This window comes from Dicentrarchus labrax, unplaced genomic scaffold, assembly GCF_905237075.1.
Source record: "Dicentrarchus labrax unplaced genomic scaffold, dlabrax2021, whole genome shotgun sequence".
In the NCBI taxonomy this organism is placed as follows: Eukaryota; Metazoa; Chordata; class Actinopteri; family Moronidae; genus Dicentrarchus; species Dicentrarchus labrax.
Window position 1 is genome coordinate 11,595,354 of NW_026136724.1, and position 19,991 is coordinate 11,615,344.

The 19,991-nt window shown below is 39.2% G+C and overlaps 1 protein-coding gene across 7 annotated transcripts in view; it reads left to right on the plus strand.

The window, feature by feature from the left end:
* grm8a (glutamate receptor, metabotropic 8a) overlaps positions 1–19,991 on the plus strand; it is a 444,440-nt gene that overhangs the window by 161,340 nt on the left and 263,109 nt on the right. For all 7 annotated transcript variants that reach the window (XR_007882612.1, XM_051393028.1, XM_051393027.1 and 4 more), the window contains exon 7: positions 9,720–9,920. Coding sequence is in view for 6 of the 7 variants with exons in the window: in XM_051393028.1 (XP_051248988.1) it covers positions 9,720–9,920 (201 nt within the window). In the remaining variant the exon portion in view is untranslated. The remainder of the gene's footprint in view (positions 1–9,719; positions 9,921–19,991) is intronic.

Consider the following 19,991-nt stretch of genomic DNA (forward strand, 5'->3'; position numbering starts at 1 on the left):
TTGCACCTGTAACCACCAAAGCCAAATGGACATAGTGGCCAAACCGTGTAATTACAGCAGTGGCATGATGCACTAAGGCTCAAAAATACTTTTCCCCATAAGCTTACACTGTGACACCAGTGGCCGTTAAATATAACGATACATTTTTATATTTTTTTAAGAGCCACAACCCCCAAATTTGATCCATTCAGTCCGATAACATTTTGAAAGTCTAGAAGAGCTGCAAGATTAAATTTATTCCCATTCAGGTTATCGGAGGGCTGAACCAGAAGTTAACCGGCTCTGCCAGGCAAAGTCTTGCCTTGCCTTGCGCAGTATGCATTCACCTGGGTAAATTCTTTACAGCGGGATGTGGGTTTTTTGGCTTCATGCACCACTGAGCAGCTTTCATAGGAACGAACACCATATCCAGTTCCTATTATACGTCTTAAAAATGTCAAGGGTTGTTAAATTGTTCTTTAAACAAATTTATTTGAAAGAGAACGTGAAGGCAAACACTGCAACAAACAAATTCACAGACATATTCAACTTCCTGGTTCAACTGCTCCCACTCCTTTGCAATGACAATGACAGTTTTATCATAGCCTATAGAAATCATAGCCATAACTACAAAGTAGTAGTTTTTATAAAGAAACCTTTGAAGAAAAAGGTTCAATCAGTTGTTCAGTCATCAAACCTGAAAGTGATTTATAGGCGCAACATTTTCTAAGAACGGATACTTGACTTCTTGACAGTTTTCTTTTTCCACACATACATACTCACCATCTGAATGATATTAAAATGATACATGACACTGATTCTGATTTACACACACACACACACATACACACAAAACAACAACATTTAGGCATATTCGTACAAACACATTCTCACACAGACTTGAATCTTATAAATTGTATTTGTGCAATGGTGTATCGACATAACCCTTGGCTTCAGTGCTCTCTTGTCAAATCATGTAGAGCAGAATTTCTGTGTGATGCTCATTTCCTATTCTCTCCTATTGATTATTCATTTCTGTCTTGGCAGATTAGCCCTGAAGCTAGCTCAGAGCCAGACAAGTATGGTTATAACAAGCCAACTTTGTGTACTTGCTTGCTTGCTTCATGTTATGATATGTAAGCAAAAACATATTGAAGCAAAATAGTTGCATATGTGGGTACTGTTACGACAATGATTTACAGATATCTACTAATTGTGATGTGTGTGTGTGTGGGGGCAGCATTTCTCTATCCTGTCATCTCCCTGACGTCTTTCAGACATGTTTGATAAATGAGAGAAAAGCTAATTAAACAACCTTTATGCAAATGTATTCATCACTATCTGAAGGTTTATAAATTAATTTTCTCACTTAATTATTCCCATATTTATGTCATCTGCATCTTCTAAAGGAAAAAATAAATATGCATGTATATGTATGTGAGCCCGCCTGAGAAAACAGAGAAAGAAAAGAACATAAGGAAAGAGAAAGAAAAAAAATCGTTTAGGCGATGGGAGTGGAGGAGGGAATTGAATATGTGTTTCCTAATTGATGTTTAATTAAGGAGCTTGTCCAAATCATTAGTCTGTCTGTCATCCGTGATGCCATCAATCACTCTCTGTGTAAAACCTGGCTGGCACACTGGTCCATGAAGGCATCCATCAAGGCACTTAGCCAGTCAGCATTCTTGCATTAGCCTCACCTCAGTGCCTTAATGTATTGGTTTGTGTTAGACACACAGCACTGGCTTCACTAGCAAGGCAGTAAAGCACATATTTTAGAGGTTCCACTGGCATCAATCTCGTTGTTGAGCCTCCCAGCAAATGAACCGGGGGATACGGGGCATTGCTTTAAGTTTTGGGCCCGAACAAGTGTTTGTTTAATCTCAACATCTTGACGGAAAGTTGAAGACACAGCTTTTAATAATGAAACGCTCTCAGTCAGAATTAAAACAGACGGAAGACTTATAATTCTTGGCTATTATAATTGCAATAGCCACCATAACTACACTGTATTTGAAGTCACAATAAGACGGTGTATATGTGCACATCCTCAGAAATGTAACTACACCTCTGGGCTACAAACCATGTGGAGATCACAAGAACTACAATCTGCTTAGGCTGCTTGTGTTTCCTTCTACAGTACAAGTTTCTAAGTCAGTGGAGATCATTGATAGTCAGGTCAGGTTTAACCACATCTGTACAGGAAAGAAAGAATGTGAAGCCTAGAGGAGACACAGGTTTATGATTGGAACGTTGAATAGCAGCTTGAATAGATCATTCAAAGTGCCCTTTAGCAAAGGAACTTAGCTTACACAGGCAAACGCTGTCTGACTGGTTGTAAAGTGAGGATCTCAGGTTGGAATACGATTCATGATGATTCTGCATATCTTTACAAGTTTGAACATCCCAACCTTTTCCGTTGTGTTTTCCAAGTGTTGGCTTTTAGATTGATATGTAATAGGAAGTAATTGATAGGTAAAAGAAAGTTCTTTCACTTACAGTTGAAAAACCAACTTGCACAGACTTACACCTTTAATGTTGTGAACATTTTGTTGACTTTCTTTGTTTTATCAAAGTGACATTGTTATTATATAATTCAGGCATATGCAGAGACTTTGTTGGTGCATTCAGGTTTCAAATTCTTATAAGGAACTCCCACAATGAACCACGAGACGACTGCCTAAGAGCAATTTTCAGAACTTTTAATTTGATTTTTTTTACTTTTCACACAATATCAAAAAAAAGATACATTACATGTGCAACATGTAAATAAACTCATAATTAAACACAACTGTAATGCTTAATATGCCCCATTCTGACAGTTTGATTATATTAGAAGAAAAATGAACACTCAGCAGCCTTTCGTTTCATTTTACATGACAATTATTGCATTTCTCCCTGTTATTCTATTATCTAACATCTGTTACACTAACAGTTGCTAAAATCCGTCAAATCAGTGTCAAGCATGCTATGCTTCAAAAGCCAAATAATGACCAAAAAAAACAATTTATTCAGTTCAAGGTTTTATGTATTCTTTAGGAGTTCAAAAAGAGTGTATTGGTATTTCTCTGTTTATCTTCAAGACTTCAAGAGTTGCTCCACAAAGTTGGATTTCAGCCCTACTTAAGATTAAGGTTACGCATGGGTTGCTGTTATCTCCAGTAATCTTGATGTTCTTACCAGCGTGAGTCATACTACCACCACCTCTGCACTGATTGTTGAAGTGGCAGGTTAGACGATTCAAGTGGTATCTCATGATACTTGAAGAGGTCTGTTTCAAAATGCAGTATCAATTTTGAATAACGATAATGATGAAAAATACCCGCGTGACTTCATCTTCAAACATCTCTTTAAAGTGCCGGGTCCCAACTGTAAAACCGCCATCTTTTGTCATCTACAGACTTTAAAGTTCAAATTTTCGATCATACAATTTGTAATAGCAGGTGTCGTGATCTACAAACGGCAGATTATCTCAATTTCAAACAAAACTTTCATCATGAAGTGATTTTTTGAACAAAGTTTCTGCCATGCCTGTGGCTTTTTATTACACAGAACAAAGATGAGTAATGCCTTTATACAGATCTAGAAACAGATCACAGCGCCCAGCCTGCATGCCTATGCAAAAGAACAAATAATCAACCACAAAATATGAAAATGACTTGGAGGCAGATATGGAGATGATTGCGTCCTCATGCAGTTTTTGGTTAGCAGATCTTTTATGAGACATGAAAGTCACTTTTTATCTGTACTTCTGCCTCTCAGAGTTTTTCAAGTCTTTTTTTTTCGGAGTTTTCAATGCAAATCCTCCCTTACCGAGCAGCCAACCAACCAAGCTGCCTGTGGTCTCCGATGTCATTAACACTGTGCAGAAAGGCTGAATTTAATTTAGCAGATGCTGGCTGGAAAATGGAATAGAGTGTAATGTGTACAAGACAGACAGGGTGCATATTAAAACACAACCATTTTGTCCATCCATCTCTGTGTCTCCCCACTTCCATCTCAACCTTTATCTTTGTTTATCTTTTCACTTAAGGCACAAACACTAAAGCAACACTGCACTTTACTAAATTATATTATACTTGTGTATTAAAGACTCAGTTAAAGATGTCTTTTAATGTTGCACCTGCTCAAACACATTATGTGCAGAGATAAAATGAATGGATTTGTGGGCCACTTCATTGATGTGACAGGCTGTTACTGGCTGCAGACAATGGGCAGACAGATCCTGTAAAAGCTGCATTGTGTTGTACTCTTCACACATACTCAGACACACACACACACACACACACACACACACACACACACCCACCCTTGCTCCGGTTACAACACCTGACGCAATCCCAGGAAACAGAGACAGTAGTGTTTTCCCAGTTAGCACCACTCATAACAGCACCAGCCGTTTAACTGTCTCAAGGCAGGGATTGCGTTTTCTTGCAATATGCTGATTAATGATGCATCATGTCGTTTCACATCTCATAAGAACAGTAGAAAGAAATTCTCATTATCTCATGATACGTTGATATATGGCTCAGAGTACAACACTTTAGTTGTACTTTTGTACCTACTCTCTGAATGGAAGTGTGCAGAAATGCTGAGTGCAAACAAGTGTGCGCGCATACAGATACACGAGGAAAAGTCGCTGGTTTGTTCAGAAAGACGAGCGCTATGCATTGGCTTGATGTAATGAGGTCATGAATCTGGTTACAAATAATGACTGCAATCAGCAATCTGATATTTGTGGGTCAGTTTTAAAAGGTCAAGACAAGCTCTTCTATCAATATTCCTCTACTGACACCCATACTCTGAATCCATTTGGAAAGCAGCTGTGCCCTTTTCAGTTCTCTCTTTGCAAAAAGATAATTTTTAGTACTTCAGTGTAACTTTGAGGTTTCCTTAATTGGCCATCTAATTTCTAGTGTGTCTTTTCAAGTTGTGCATTGAAACCACTGCAGCTTGTAACCTTCATTAGCACAGCATTAACAAAACATTGTTAATTGAATCCTCTCCTTCTGTGACAAGATGTTGAAACATTAAATCAATAGCTACATTTCACTAGATATTATGATAGATAATATAGAGAAATGGTGTTACTGATGATGAAAATCAAAATGTAATATGTTTGGATACAGCCGGCTAGAATTATAGGCTGGTCCACGACAGGCCCTTGCATATCTGAATGGAATGAGTGGATATACTGGCAATTCTGAGTGGCTGGTACTGTGCTCAACTCGGAGGCAGAGGCAAATAAAAGTATCAAAATGTAATAAAAATGTGGAAAACCTCTTCCAGCATAATAAACTTCTCTCCTGTCCATTCATAACCACAGTGTTCTCTAAATACACCACTTTTGATTTCAGTCTGATGCTTTATTTTGCAATAAATGAATGGAAATGTAGTTGTGTGCAGCATACCTAAGCAGCTAACTATGTAGACTACATTTGCTGCAGGGGTAGTTTAAAAATGTCTTTCTCTTGTCACTATTAGAATTCATTGCAGCATATATAAATTCATGCCTACCATAGTCTGTTTTACATGACGCTAAAAACTTTTAGCTGCTACCCTAGCTTCAGAAAGATTGATATCAAGTACAGTATCACTGTAATAGTATTGTGCTCTGAAAGCATTTGCTAATTAATGTCTTGTTTTGCTTTATTATTAGGTGTTGGCATAATTAGGTTTTTAATTATGGTAGGACATTAGACAGGCAGCTGAAGGCCATTTTGTCTATTACAGAGACTGTATAGAGATGTTTCAGAATGGTTTGTTCTCAAACACAAATATAGATTGATTTCTGGTTTGTGTAGCACAAATGACTAATCCCTTGGCATGAAGTGTGCTGTATTAACATTTAAGTAGTTTTAAAGATTGCACTGTGCTCTGACGCACTGGGAGTAATGCAGCAGATGATGAAAATAATCAGCCAATGTGGGTGTGAGCGTGTGCTTGCATAGGAGTGTGTTTTGACGATAAGCCATATGGCCAGAAGCACAGGAAAGTCAGTTGGCTTTCATATTAAAAGTTAAAGAGACCCAGGGGTAACCAGACTTCGGGCAAAACAACGGTTGTCGTGCAAAAGATGTTTATAGAATGCATTTAACTTGACTTGTCACATCAGGCACATCCAAAACCAAACACAAATCTTTCCATTTTAATTTCAGTAAGAAAATAACTACTCAAAAGTCAAATCCCTTATTGTCAGACTGTATACAAAGAGAAACATGTTTTACTATATAATGAAATTCTAAGGTTTACCATCCATAAAAATTTACTATACTTAAGAGTATCCTATCACCAGGCTCAAAAGCAAAGTTTCATTGCCCTCTGATTAAACGTTTCCAGCCTGTTTCACCTATGTGTTTTGCTGCACCTGTAACCACACCCAACAGTGATGTCACTGGGTCCTGCAGTACATACGTACATCACAGCAACAACGTGAGAAGATTGCCCTAGAACTGCTCCTGTGACATCCCTCCAGTGCAGCCAGTGTGTGTCAAGTGGCTTATTGCCAAAGATTGTACTCTTTTAGTTTGTGGGGATGGTTTCCAGGTTGTTCCTTTCTGCTGCAAAGACCATACGAGCTCAAGCTTCTAGAGAGATTACTGTCACACAAAAGTCTTCATTGCTTCATTTCCAAAAAAAACACATTCCCCCAACATCTTGCTTGCAGGGAATAAAGGTATTTCTCTCAGAGAGGGATACATGGCAGACAAATATGTTTAAATACTTTAATCCACACAGAGCACAATTCAATTATTTCTGCCTGTAGCTTAGATGGTAGATCTGTACTCTTTTAATTGGTGCTCTGTATAGATTAAAGCACTGGAACACATCCGAGTGTCGACTCCCATAAACTCTTTGTTTAATGTTAAATCTACATTCATTGTATCAGGCGCAGGTTGCTCGGAGATTTGTGACAAGAGCAGTAAATTGACTCCCAATTGGATCCATCAAGGCAGTTAGCCAGTCAGTTAGTTGCATTAGCTTCACCTTGCTGCACTTCTCTATTGGTTTTTGTTTCCACCAGACACAGCGGTTGGTCCGGTATAGTATTCACCTCACCCTGCTGCACAGAGGGTTTTTGTGTGGGCTAAGTAGCATCAAGCACATTACTGAGGCTGTTACCAGAGTAACCCCAGGGCATGACAAGACTTTTAAACCTCTAAAAAACTTTGAGGCCTCTGTCTTAAGTATTTTTTGTTTTTAGAGAGAAGCAAAATAGAAATGCCTTACATTTCAGAAGAAAAAAAGATCGTTTTACACTATACAATTTGCTGTTGACTGTTGTTGACGAAATAAAGACAGTTCAATATAGCAACAATTTGGCTGAGGTTATAAAACTGGGCTAGTGGTTGGAAATTTAGAAGCTAATGAGAAAAGCTCTCCCTCCTCTCAGCCACTATTGAGGTGTGAATGTGTGTAATTATGAATACCGAGCAGGTTGTTTGCCAAAAGGCGCATGCTTTCACTGGATAAATAAAGACTACTGTCATTTGAGCAGCTGGTCTTTCTAATGAAATGTCAAATTAAAGGCTGTGATACACCAACTCTGATGAGCAACAAGTTGCCTGGCGCTAGGAAACAACTCAATAGGTGTTTGACCCTCAGTCTCAGCTTTTCCAGTATGCATTTTGTCCAAACCCCGACCTGCTCGATCACCATTCTCAGTGTGCTCATGAAATCAATACTGTATTAGCTCAATATAAGCAGCTACAGAAGCTACAGCCATTAATGGGAATTAAAAAAAAAGGAGATTTGAATCTTTGGATGGGCTGGAAAAAGTTAGCCCAGAAGAATGTGATTTTTACTGGGCACCAGCATGAGGAAGGGCATGCAAACATGAATGAGAAACGGTGCTGCAGCTGAATAAGTGCTGTGGTAACCCCTTTTACAGAGACAGAGATCCCGTCATACAGGATGTTACATCTGACAGAAGACAGTGAAGTGAGCGTGTGAGGCTGAATAAAAGTTCACCACTGAGAGAGAGAGAGAGAGAGAGAGAGAGAGAGAGAGAGTTGTACCTTAGCAAGCTTGATCTTTCTCTGACGCACATGCACACACATTTTCTGTCTGTCTTTTTTCTCTCCCCACACACACATCTCACTTCTAGGTACTGCCCTGTTATCTGGAGGATTGAGTTCCATTTTTAGGCAGGCATAGTGATCAGCTGCCTGGTTGTACCACATGGCACAGACACACAATGCTGACTAACTTCCTACTGGGCCTCACACACACACACATACACACAAACCGCTACCACCAACAACAAACACGCAAGAAATACAATACAGACATGCATACAAAATACCCCGACAGCTTTCTATAACTGTGGATTGGATTTCATTCTCAGGACTCCATTAATTCCTTATGGATTCTCATATTGATTGAGGGGCCTCTGGTCTTGTTAACTCAAGTCAGCCCAGACAGCGTTTTGATTCAGTTTGTGTTGCCTGAAGGTGACTGCTACTTGTAAGAAATGGGTGAATAAAGACAAGGGGAAAAGGCAGCAGGGAGGGGAGCGAGACAGAAGAGAGGGGAGGGAGAGGGAATGTGAGAAAATGACAGACAGGGGCAGTGGAGAGGAGAAAGAGATGAAAAGGGTGAACAAGAGGGAGACAGAAGGATAGATAAAAAAGCAACAAACATATATATAAACATATATCAGAGGAAGGAAACAGTTAAAGATGTATGGGGAGGAAAAATATATAATGAATTTCCTATAGTAACTGTAACCTTTTTGATGAAAATCTGAAAATGAATCTCATCATCAATTACTAATTTCCATCTTAATGCATCAAGGAGGTTTTATTTTCACTCTGTTCTTTTTTTCATTAGCTCATTATGCTAATGAGTCGTTACATAAACCCCTCTCACTGAGTTACAACTCGGAGGTTATTTGCGTCTCTGTGTGCACGTATGTGTCAGACAAAGGGTTGGGGTCTATGTGCGTATGTTTATATGTGTACAGCGCATGCACACAAGCTCCAAGGCCACGTGTAAATATACATTTGTTTCATCGACGAATGGTTTACTTAAACGTTAATTTGCACAAATGAATTAGGCTGCAGTAATAGGAAAAGCCACAAAGGGACTAAACACAAGACAGACACACTAGAGACTGTCTTAATGTTAGTGTTACTGTGGCATAAAATAATCCTCAACACATTGCCATGTGAGGTGGTTTAGAAAGAGGACAGAGTATATTTTGTCTTCTCTGAACATTTTCTTGCCTTTCCCTCATACAAGGAAATGCCATTATCAGAGGTTCAGAAGATGTAAAGAAGGAACATGTTGTTCTTTCTTCTGTAACTCTGCTACCAGGGCGAGAATGGACTGAGAGGAGTTATTTGTCATTGTCATGCTGAGTGCCCTGCTACCTGTCTGATGGTCAACGTGTCTTGCGTTTTTATCTCTCTTTTCTCTCCTTTTTCACCCCCTTTAAGGTTTTTTCTTTGCTTCACCCCAGTTTTTCTTTTTCCTTTTTTTTTTTTCTCCCTTTCATCTCTCCCTCGGCCACCGACATTCTTTTACTTCGGTCTCTATCTGTCGTATGTGTCTCCTTACCTCTCTATTATACACATTTATATTTTTTCTACCATTGCTCCATTGCTTACATTCTCGACCTTTTTATTATATACACAGCACTAAAACGTATTCCTGGGTGGAGTCCCCTACCCTGATTGTGACTTCAAATTGACCTTTCCCCATTCCCCTCTAACCCTTTCATCGTCTTCTTTTCTCAGGTTTAGAAAAAGTTGGTCGCGATTCCAGTTACGAACAAGAGGGGAAGGTTCAGTTTGTGATGGATGCGGTGTACGCCATGGCCCACGCCCTGCACCGCATGCACCGGGAGCTCTGCTACGGATACCCTGGCCTCTGCCCGCGCATGGCCAACATCGACGGCAAAGAGCTGCTCAGCCACATTCGTGCAGTCAACTTCAATGGTGAGTCATACACTGGTTTTTGGTGGATAGATTCCAACACCTCATTCAGTCATGAAAGGTACTGTGGACACATGAGAACACCACTGTATGCATACACACACACAGTTAACATGTCCTGAAGGAAAATCTTCTTCCCAGTATCTTACACCAGTCATCAGTCCTTCCACACTAATGGAGAATACAGTAGTGAACAATTAGGCTGTAAAATGTCAGCTTATTCCTTCAGAACAACAGTTTGTTTCAGTTTAAAAATTACAAATTAAAGCCTTCAAATGCTTAGACACTATACAGTAATCCTGCAGTGTTGACTAATTCAGTTCATACTTTAACAATGCTAAGCCCATCTCCTTGTCTAATTTGTCTTATCCTGATAACAAAAACATGTCATGTTGCGTTTCACCTTCATAATTAACCTAAGCTCACTGCTTTCCCCAAACACATTATCTGCTTATATTTTGTTTTTTTTTTCTTGATGGTTATTTGGTCTTGTATCACTTTGAACCTGTAGAGCTCAATCTTTCATTTCCCCTCTCTCTCCATGACTTCCTCCACCGCTGACAAATTTAAGTGGGTGAAAAACATTTACTCATTTCCTTCTAAATAATATCAGACACCTCATTTGAATATTCTCTTATTAATCCACCCACCCCCACCCCCATGTGCCTGTACCTGCTTTTCATTTCCCGTGTTCCCCTGTCAAGTATTGTGTGGAATACATATGGGTTAGATAGTAAGAAAGCAAGAGATAGAGGAAGGCTGTCTTATTGTGAGGATTACAGGAATGTTTGTCTGATTTTAGGTCCGATTGAAATTGCACAAATGTGTCTATGCGGGAATGTGTGCAATATACGTGTCAGTGTTTCCTCTGCTATCTCTGTCTGTCAGCGCTCGAAGTGTCAGAAACCAATTCACGGGCAGCCACTGATTGCTCTTTCATACTGCAACAGCAGGTTTGTGCTCGGGTGTGTTTCTCTGTTATTGCTGGCCTAGAGGGCAGAAATCATCCCATAACCACAAGGTCACAAACTTTACACCCCAATGAATCACTGAATCTCTCTCACTTACTGAAAGTTGCCCTACACAAAATGTACCGCAACAGTCCCTGACAGTATTTTGAGAGAACATAAAAAACTAGATTAGATAGATTTAAAATGATATGGGAAGAGTGGTTTGATGTTGAATTTATCAAAGAGGCGTCTGCCATTGCAAATGTTTCATATGCCCATGACACATTCAGATGGCTCTACAGAAAGTTTGAGATAAAAGTATCACCTACAATAAAGACCTGATTTTTGTAATGCCTGTGTAGCTGCTTGCCATTTTTAGTGTCTGTCTGCATCACATATCCACAAATTCCACTTCTCAATAGATGTATAATTTACTGATCAAAGACATGAAAGTCCTAAAATAACTAAGGTATGAATAAATAATAGTACTGTCCCCACACAACTCCCCTCCAGTATCTGAGAATAACTGAAGAATATATGAGTTAGAGGCATGAATGTGTCACATTGGCAGACCATTTAAATAAAACAAATCAAGTTTGCCTAAATATGGAAAAAAAAAATTGAAACAGAAGATGCAAGAGTGAAGAGAAGGAGGCAATATATTTGCCAGTCTGCGCAGCATGGGATGGTGAGAATTAAACACAAAGTAGTCCGAAAATATGCTGCTTCATCACACCAATATGTAGTATTTTATTCCCATATTTCCTCTTCACTCATGTCTTACTAAAATATTGACTGTTTCTGGTTCATGCTAATCGAACATCAGTTACAAGTATGTCTGGAAACACATATTTCTACAGAATATGAATCTGTTCATGTCTACGAACAAGATTTTGTAATCACATGGGTCTCTTCTGGATCTTTTCCCATATGGTTATTCGGCTTGTCTTTGATTTCTGGAAAAGCTAAAAAAAGTTGTGTCTTTGAGGATTTTTTTTTTGTACATATTATGGTTCAATTATATTTCTTCCAGCTCCCCAAAAAATAGTTTTGTTCATTTCACAAGTTTATTTGTTTGCATAGCGATAAAACACAGATGTGAAATATTACTGATAAAGTCCACAAAGAGCAAATTTTGCTGCAGAAAAATAGCAGGGGGTTTAATACCTACATCATAAATTAATTTTTCACTACAGAGCTTTGGCATGATGATTTACAGCAAAGAATAAAAAGGAACCTAGGTGGCTTGGCAAATTTAAGCTATCATTAAACAATCTTGTACATTATTGGCAACTATACGTCATCTTTCTAATGGCAGATATCAAAGTTCAGATGAAATACCTTCTAAAGTCTTCTAAGAAACCTTATCTTAGGTACGTTTTCCTATTTCACAATATTCCATTTGATGTTTTAAAGGCCTCTGTGCTGTATTTGTCTAGGGGCAGAAGAAGAGTGATGAGGTTTGTTGGGTGGCTCTTTGTTGTTGTAGTTACTCTTATCTAAATTGTTTACATTGACAGAAACCTGCAAGATTTAAAGCTTTTAAGCCAGCTACTTTGTGTGTGTTTATGTGTAAATGCCGGGGTATATTTGTGTTTCCCAATTAAAAGTAGTTTTGTTATCGATCCGTGTAGAGTTGACGTGACATTGATAACGCTAAAGAAGAAAAGGGGGCAAAGATAGAGGCAGCTCTGTGTGTGTGTTTGTGGCACATAAAGGGAGAGAAAAGGCTAAAGTTGCTGGAGCATGGACTCTCTTCCCTCTGCCCTGTCTGGATCCATACCAATTCACCTTTGGAGCAGCTGCATGAGGGAACAAGACAGAGTTGGAGGGAGGGGGATGATTTCAAGTTGTTACAGCAGTGATTGTTCTCCTGTTGGATCTCTACCAAGGCAACTTAACTTACAGAGTGAAGCTGAACAGACAAGAGTGGCAGGAAAGGAAGAAGAGGATACAAGGATATAATCAGGAAGCAACTGGACTTTCTCTTCTTCATGTAACATAGTTAATATTTATTGATGTAGCGCGTTGTGTAAGGTTACGAATAAGTAAACTACTAAAAAAGGATCATTTGTAATTAGGGTGGCCTCCATACAGTGTTTGTGTTGAATAAATCCAGAGGTTTTTGCATTTATCGTTGGAATATTTTACAGAAAAATATATGCAATGAAAAAACATATTTGAATATTTATAATGACTTGCCATCTTCCCATTGTTGCAAACAATATATCTTCATACACAGCACATTCTTACCTATTTTCACTCACGTATTTGAATTAGCCCAGAAACACTGCACAACGACACACAAACAAGCAGAGGCTGGTGCATTGCAGAGCAAGTGGGACAAATAATAAGGAAACAAACCCTGGAGCAGCACCATGCTGTCCAGCTTTTATTTGTCTGCGACTTTATTGGCTTATCCAGCCAAACACACACATTCATGCACAGAAAAAACATGCAGAAACACACACATACCAAGGCTCTTATGAGTAATGGAATGCAAAATTTAAACAAAACAAAAATTTAACCTTCGCTAAGCCCCGTGCTCCTTAGTTATTCTTGCTACGTCTGTAAAGCTTTCTATACTCACACTGCACATACGCAGTTTACAGTGATAAGAGTAGCAGATATAACATCCAGATATGCAGTTTGAAACACTAGGTCTTTGATTCAAGTGAATTGAAGTAAACAAAAGCAGGCTTCTCATTTTCAGCTGGCCGTGGATTTTCACAGCTTAAATGAAGCTCAAATGGCCAGCAGCTACTCTGTCTGCTGAAATCAAATCTGTGCGAGAATCTGAACTGTCCAAATCTACCTAGCATTGTCACTAAAGATAGAAAGAGCTCCAGTCAACGGACTATAACATCATGCTGCAGTGGGCAGAGCAATCATCACTCAGAGATGAAAAGATGTGATACTGCCTATTGAATCAGGAATGCCTGCATGATTAATACCCACCTTCAAACAAAATCAAAATGCTCAGTATTTTTTATATTTTATAGACTTTGCTAAAACTAATCTGACATAGTTTCAAAAACAAAAACTACTTCCAGAAGTCCAAAAAATAAGAAACAAAATAGATATTGCCAATAGCTGAAAATGGAAAAATAAAATGAAACCCTGAAAGTAAAATAGAAAGTAAGGGAAACTAAAACAACTGTGATACACGCACTAAACAAAACAGTTTCATCAATGTATGTGTTCAGTGTCGCTGATTACGTAGAGTTTGTTTGCTAGAATGTACCTCTCTGTTTGCTCACTTCTTGTCCAGAATAGCAACTCAGTCTGGGTGTATGCAGTATAACAGATTCAGATACTGTTCTTGCCAAACCAACACACACACACATGTGCTGCTGTCGCCCACACAGACTAATTTGGCCTATTCACATTCTCCTGGCTTTGTTAGTTGTAAGTACGTCTCAAAGTGGCTTTTCAAATAGAGCCGTAGCTAATGATTCTTGCTCTGTCTCTCTCTTTTTCTCACTTGTTGCTGTACTATCCTTTTCTGTTTCTTTATTTCCCTGTCATGTCTCTGTCCTTCAGTTTTCTGCCATGGTCTCTCTATCGTCTCCCTTTCACCACCCCTGTCTTTCTTCTTAGCTTCCTGTCAGTCTCAGTCGCTCTCGCGATCTCGTCCTCTCTCCCATCACTCCTACCTTTCTAAAAAGCATTGACTCATCAACTGAAGGCTACAGTTGGCACGTTTTCTTAAGCATTTTTATTTTTTTTCTGTTAATCTTTTTTAGGTTTTTAGTAGATTATCAAATTTTAATTTGTGGAAAGAACTTAAACCCAACCCAAATTTCTCACTGGGATTTTTAAAGCACATTACACAACCTCTTCCATGGAGACCTCATTGACCCACTTAGTGGTATATGAATTTGCAGTAGATGTTTAACACTAAGTATATTTTTATTTAAAATAACTTGGCGTACATTTTAGATCTTTTAGAGTAGCTTAGTGTTGGACAGACACTGTGCTTTGTCACAACAATGTTTACATCGTGTTGATAATTTGACAGGTTAAAGTTTAAGTCCCCCTACATACAAGTCCTCAATAGAGGGCAATACAGCAAGATACTTAACTAAAACTGCCATGAGAGTGAAAAACCACACAGATTTAACAGATCAGACCACTTCTTTCTGTGCTTCCTTGCATGTTCTTTGGCGGATGAAATTGCAGCTAACTGTTGTTTCCTTAAAAATTCAATGTGGCATATGTTTAAACTTCTTAAAGCACCCACAATCGAGGACACTTTGATGAACAGAAACTTTACATAGAGGGTATGTCTCCAGCTTTATGGACTATGCTCTCCAACAAATGACAGCTGCCTTCTGTGTGTATATGTTTTTGTGTTTGTCATGCGAGAAAACTCACTCACTGTGATCGTATCGCTGCCAGGTTATATATCTCCTGCCGGGAGACAAGATGGACATCGCCATGGGAATCGACTTGCACTAATTAGAGCGGCTTGACTTTCAGATGATGAACTCTATACCCGGCTGTACCTTGGGGGGGAGATAGAGAAGTAGGGAGCGGTTGTGGCAATGAGAAAAGAATGAGGGATTCGTGGGACTAACCAGTTGGGGGATGATGAAGTTCACTCACACATAATGACCTCTGAGAGACAGAGAAAGGAGGACAGCTCTACAGGAGAAACTTGCTTGAACATGATGAACCTGACCAGACATTAATGATCTTGAAGAGAGAAAGAGGGATTGAGGAGACAGAAGGGGGTTATAGGAGTGGAGAGTCTACCTAAACATAATGACCTGGGAGGGAAAAACATATGAAGAAGAGACAAGGGAAAGAGAAAGAGAGCCAGAGGACGTTGATGGAGAACAAAGATGGACAGCTGGCTGGGAAAATTCAAAAGCTTGTTGGCAGGAGAGACAAGTGCAAAAGACAATGAAACGGGGTGTGTTGGGGTAGACAGATAGAAGAAAGATGAGCTTTGCCTGGCTAATAACAGCTTTGGAAAGAAGGAAACGGATGAGTAGAAAGAGTCATGTACAGTTTCTCCATTTGGCAAGGAAAAGGAAATGGAGAGAAAGGCAGAGCAGACTAAGAGTACAAAATGGAGCCATGCAATACTCAACTATCTGAGTAAAATTATCTACTAAAGAAAGGGAAAAGAGATGGTGATAGACAGAGGAGATGTGCTGACTGGGATATATCAAACTTAACCAAGGCAGGATGACCTTGAGAAGCAAGAAACTTGGAGAAAACAATGAGAAGGAAGATTTTTATATTATATAGAGTAATACTTTAGAAAGAAAGGGATGGGAGAGAGACACACTTTAACTTAACACATCCATCTTAAAGCAAAGATAGCAGTGGAGACAAGCAAATAGAGAAATAAATGGTGAAACAGTAGGCGTAGGAACTCTCAGATGCTTAACTTTCTTGGGTCAGGCCAACCTTGGAAAGGGAGAAGATGGAGACAGAAAGAATGTCTGAGTTTCATCCAAAATGTCATGCAAGAGGAAGGACATTTGTGATTAATGATAAACATAGGTCATGTCCAAAATAAAGTAGTTAGATTTCTGCACTTTTTGATTTTCAGCCATTGTTTTCCACTACTGAAGTGGTACATTTTGTAAAATGCTGGTCTCATGCTGTAGTTTGGGTGTGACAATTTTTCAAAAATGGATGCAATTGTTGTGATGAATGTTGCACAATAATGATGTCCTTTCACTTTCTAACCGTGCTTAAAAGACAACTTTAAGTTGCTGTTAAATCTCTTACTTTGTGTTAAATAGAGCCAATCACAAAATGCAGGTATTGAGTGTACAGGTATGAAATGGGTATTTGATCAAGGGTCTCAATATCGCAGCTCGGAAATAATAGTTTTGGTTAGCAAATAGCGTTTACAAGCCTCAATTAAATAATTTTTTGTTGTTTTTGTTGTTGGGCTGCTGACAGAGGAGAAACATTAGTCATAGCACTTATGTTGTGTGATTGGCTCTATTGAAACACAAGAAGTGATCTAGTCCTGGCTAGAACCAGTGGTGTCAGAGTGACTCAGCCACACAGGATGGCAAACCAAGTGGACAATTAGCTGAGGGCTACAGCTGTAGACTGAAGCAGTCATAGGAATGTGTATGTTTACTGTAATGGCGTCTTGAAACAAAACATTATAACATAAATTTAAAAGAATACTTTGAAATTTGGGGAAATAGGCTTCCACATTAAATGAGTTGACTATTAACTATTTTGATAATTATTTGGTCATTTTAGTGTGTTTTTGATGTTTGCCTGTTCCAGATTCCAGAACTGACAATCTTTGGAGATTGGACTATTTTTCAAATAAAACAAGGCAATTACGGCAAAATTATTAATCAACAATGAAAATAATCATTCGTTGCATGGGAGTGGTATTCACCATATACGTTATTTCATGCAGATCTTTTTTATGTTCATGTCATGTTCCGTCACTCTGTCACACAGACAGGAACATAACTCCTCAGACTCACACATAATATCCTACTTAATACCTGCTGCTCACTTACAAGCAGCAGGTAGTAAGTAGCAGATTATTGACATAATGTCCAACCTTGTACAGGTGGTATCACCTTGCTTATCCCGGTAGCGCTTCATTAGTGAACACTGTACGAGGAGCAATTCCCATCCACTGCAAGCTGCTGGTGTATACTCATATATACTTTAAATGTGGTGGGAGAGTGACAGTCTGACAGACCAAACAGTTGCTTTATAATGGTAGAAAGTCAGAACATATGCTGTCAATATACTGAAGTGCTGACTGACAGCTAATTTTTGAGTGTCTATACAGCCTGTATTTCTCGATATAGTGTTTTCTATTGGTCTGGTCTTCTTCTCATTATCTTCTGAGTCTTATATATTACCTCTTGCCACTGCAATTGGCTAATTTCTGCAAGGGGATCATTGGGTGAATGTAATTTTAGATAAGAAAACAGAATAAGAATAGGCAAATATCAAAGCAATGAATGAATAAAGTACACAGGTAGACGTGTATCCACACAGAAACAACACAACCTAGAATTAAGTTTGAGGGAATGAGAGGCAGGAATAATTATTTGATATAGCATATCCTAAGACACCACTGAAGCCCATATCTTTGCAGCTTTTTATATAAATATATATTTTTCCCGTCAGGAATGTGTTGTTGGCAGAGATTAGATATAACCGGATAAAATGTGAGTCTGTCAACTGTAGAGACAGAAAAATACAAGCACACCTAATCTGCTGACAGACAGCAATGTGCAGGTAAAGACACAAATTTGCTATGCCATTAAATACTGTACTGTTAGCATGGATGGATGGATGGATGGAGGTAGGGACAACCTACCTGGTACTGACGGATGAATAATGAACAGTGGAGGATTATATACATATCGAGTTATATAGCTGCTGTTGAAAAACATGCTAGTAGACCTGGATTATATGTGTGCTACAATATAGTTCTGGTTTGCTACATAAGACTGAAACTAATGTCATTATCAGTACTATTCAGGCTCTCTCCTTCACCTTTTTTCTCCACTTTTCCTCTGCCGAGTTTGGTAATGTAACTCTGTGTTTCACGTTTTGTTTATTTCTCCTCTCGCTTTCATTCTCTCTAAATTGTGTTGCTCTCCCCCGTTCAGGCTGTTTTGTCTCTTTTGATCAACTTAATAGTGGCCCTCTCCCTCTGTTTTTATGGCTTCTTATTTTTACTCCTCGCTCTTTCCCATTTTCTCCGAGACTGCAGTGAATGCAGATCATGACACAGATGGAGGCTCCTTAAATTAGTTTTCTGTAATTACTGGTGATTGCCATACAAAGCTTTCTTCCGCTGTGTGCGTGCATGTGTTTTATGCACAAGTTGGTGTGTCTGTGTAAAGTGTGTTTTGTCTCTTTTTACCCTTTCTCGACAATCTTCCCTTTGTTCTGCCCCTCCCTCTCTCCATCTTAATCTCACTTTCACTATTTAGACGAAGTGTTTCATTCTTATTCACGGTGAGAACCATTTAGATCTGGATCCTCTTCAAACATGCATTGTTTCTTTTGCCTGTTCTATTATCTGCTCTGTTTCTCTCAGACAAACTATCTCCTTGCCGGCTTTTTTTTTTTTTCTTCTGCTCAGACAAGGCATGCTGATAACAGAGGCTGAGAGGGATGGATAGACAGGGGGAGGAGGGAAAGTTGGAGCACTTTGGAAATGCGGGGAGGAGAAAGAGAGGAGAAAACAGGTCATTTTTGAGATAGAGACCGGTGGGATGAAGCGAAGCTAGGAAGTAAGGAAGGAGAGGAGGGGATGGAGAGGCAAAAGATACTTTGAACAGGAGAGGAGAGGAAGGAGAAACAGCTGCTGTGGAAGGAGGGAGGGTTTGGCCGTAAGGATGGTTTAACTGCAAGCAGTGAAAACTGGCTCAGAAAACACTACAAACACACTGCAAAAAAGTCCATTTATGTGATAGAAAATTCAGAGAGGAGGAGAAAAGAGTGCAGAAAAGAAGCAATGAGGACTAACCAGCTTCTTACCTCCTCCACCGTACTGTCAAAATGACTATAGTTTTGTGGAAAGAGTTCAGGCTTCATTACTTTTCTTCTGTCATTTCTTATTCTCTTTTTTGTGTTTCTTTCACTGTCCGCTTGTGTCTGTTTCTGTCCCCCTATTAGTGCTATCGATGCATAGCACACATATGGGAGCCTGTTGGCAAAAACTCTGGCAAGAACACAGGCATAGTCACACACACACACACACACACACACACACACACACACACACACACACACACACACACAGACGCATGTTTTATTAATGCATGCTGAAGTGAAGTTTTTGCATCTCCCTGTCATAAACATTTAGTCTCTGATATGAAGACTTGCTATTCACCCTCAGTATTGAACCAGGCAAGACTGAGGGCTTTTTAACAGCCCTTCTGCTTCTTCCTCTCTTACTCATTTCTTTTTCTCTCAATCTATCTCTATTTTCTTTTGTATCAGTGTCTCTCCAGCTCCAGTAACAGGGAGAGGTTTAAGGCTATTCATATACTCTCTTTCTCCTTCTGCCCCTCCTTCCATCTGCCTGTTTCTATCTCTGTCATCCGGGGAGGCTTTAAGGCCTGTGCTAATTGATATTCTCACACATTCTGTAGTTTGC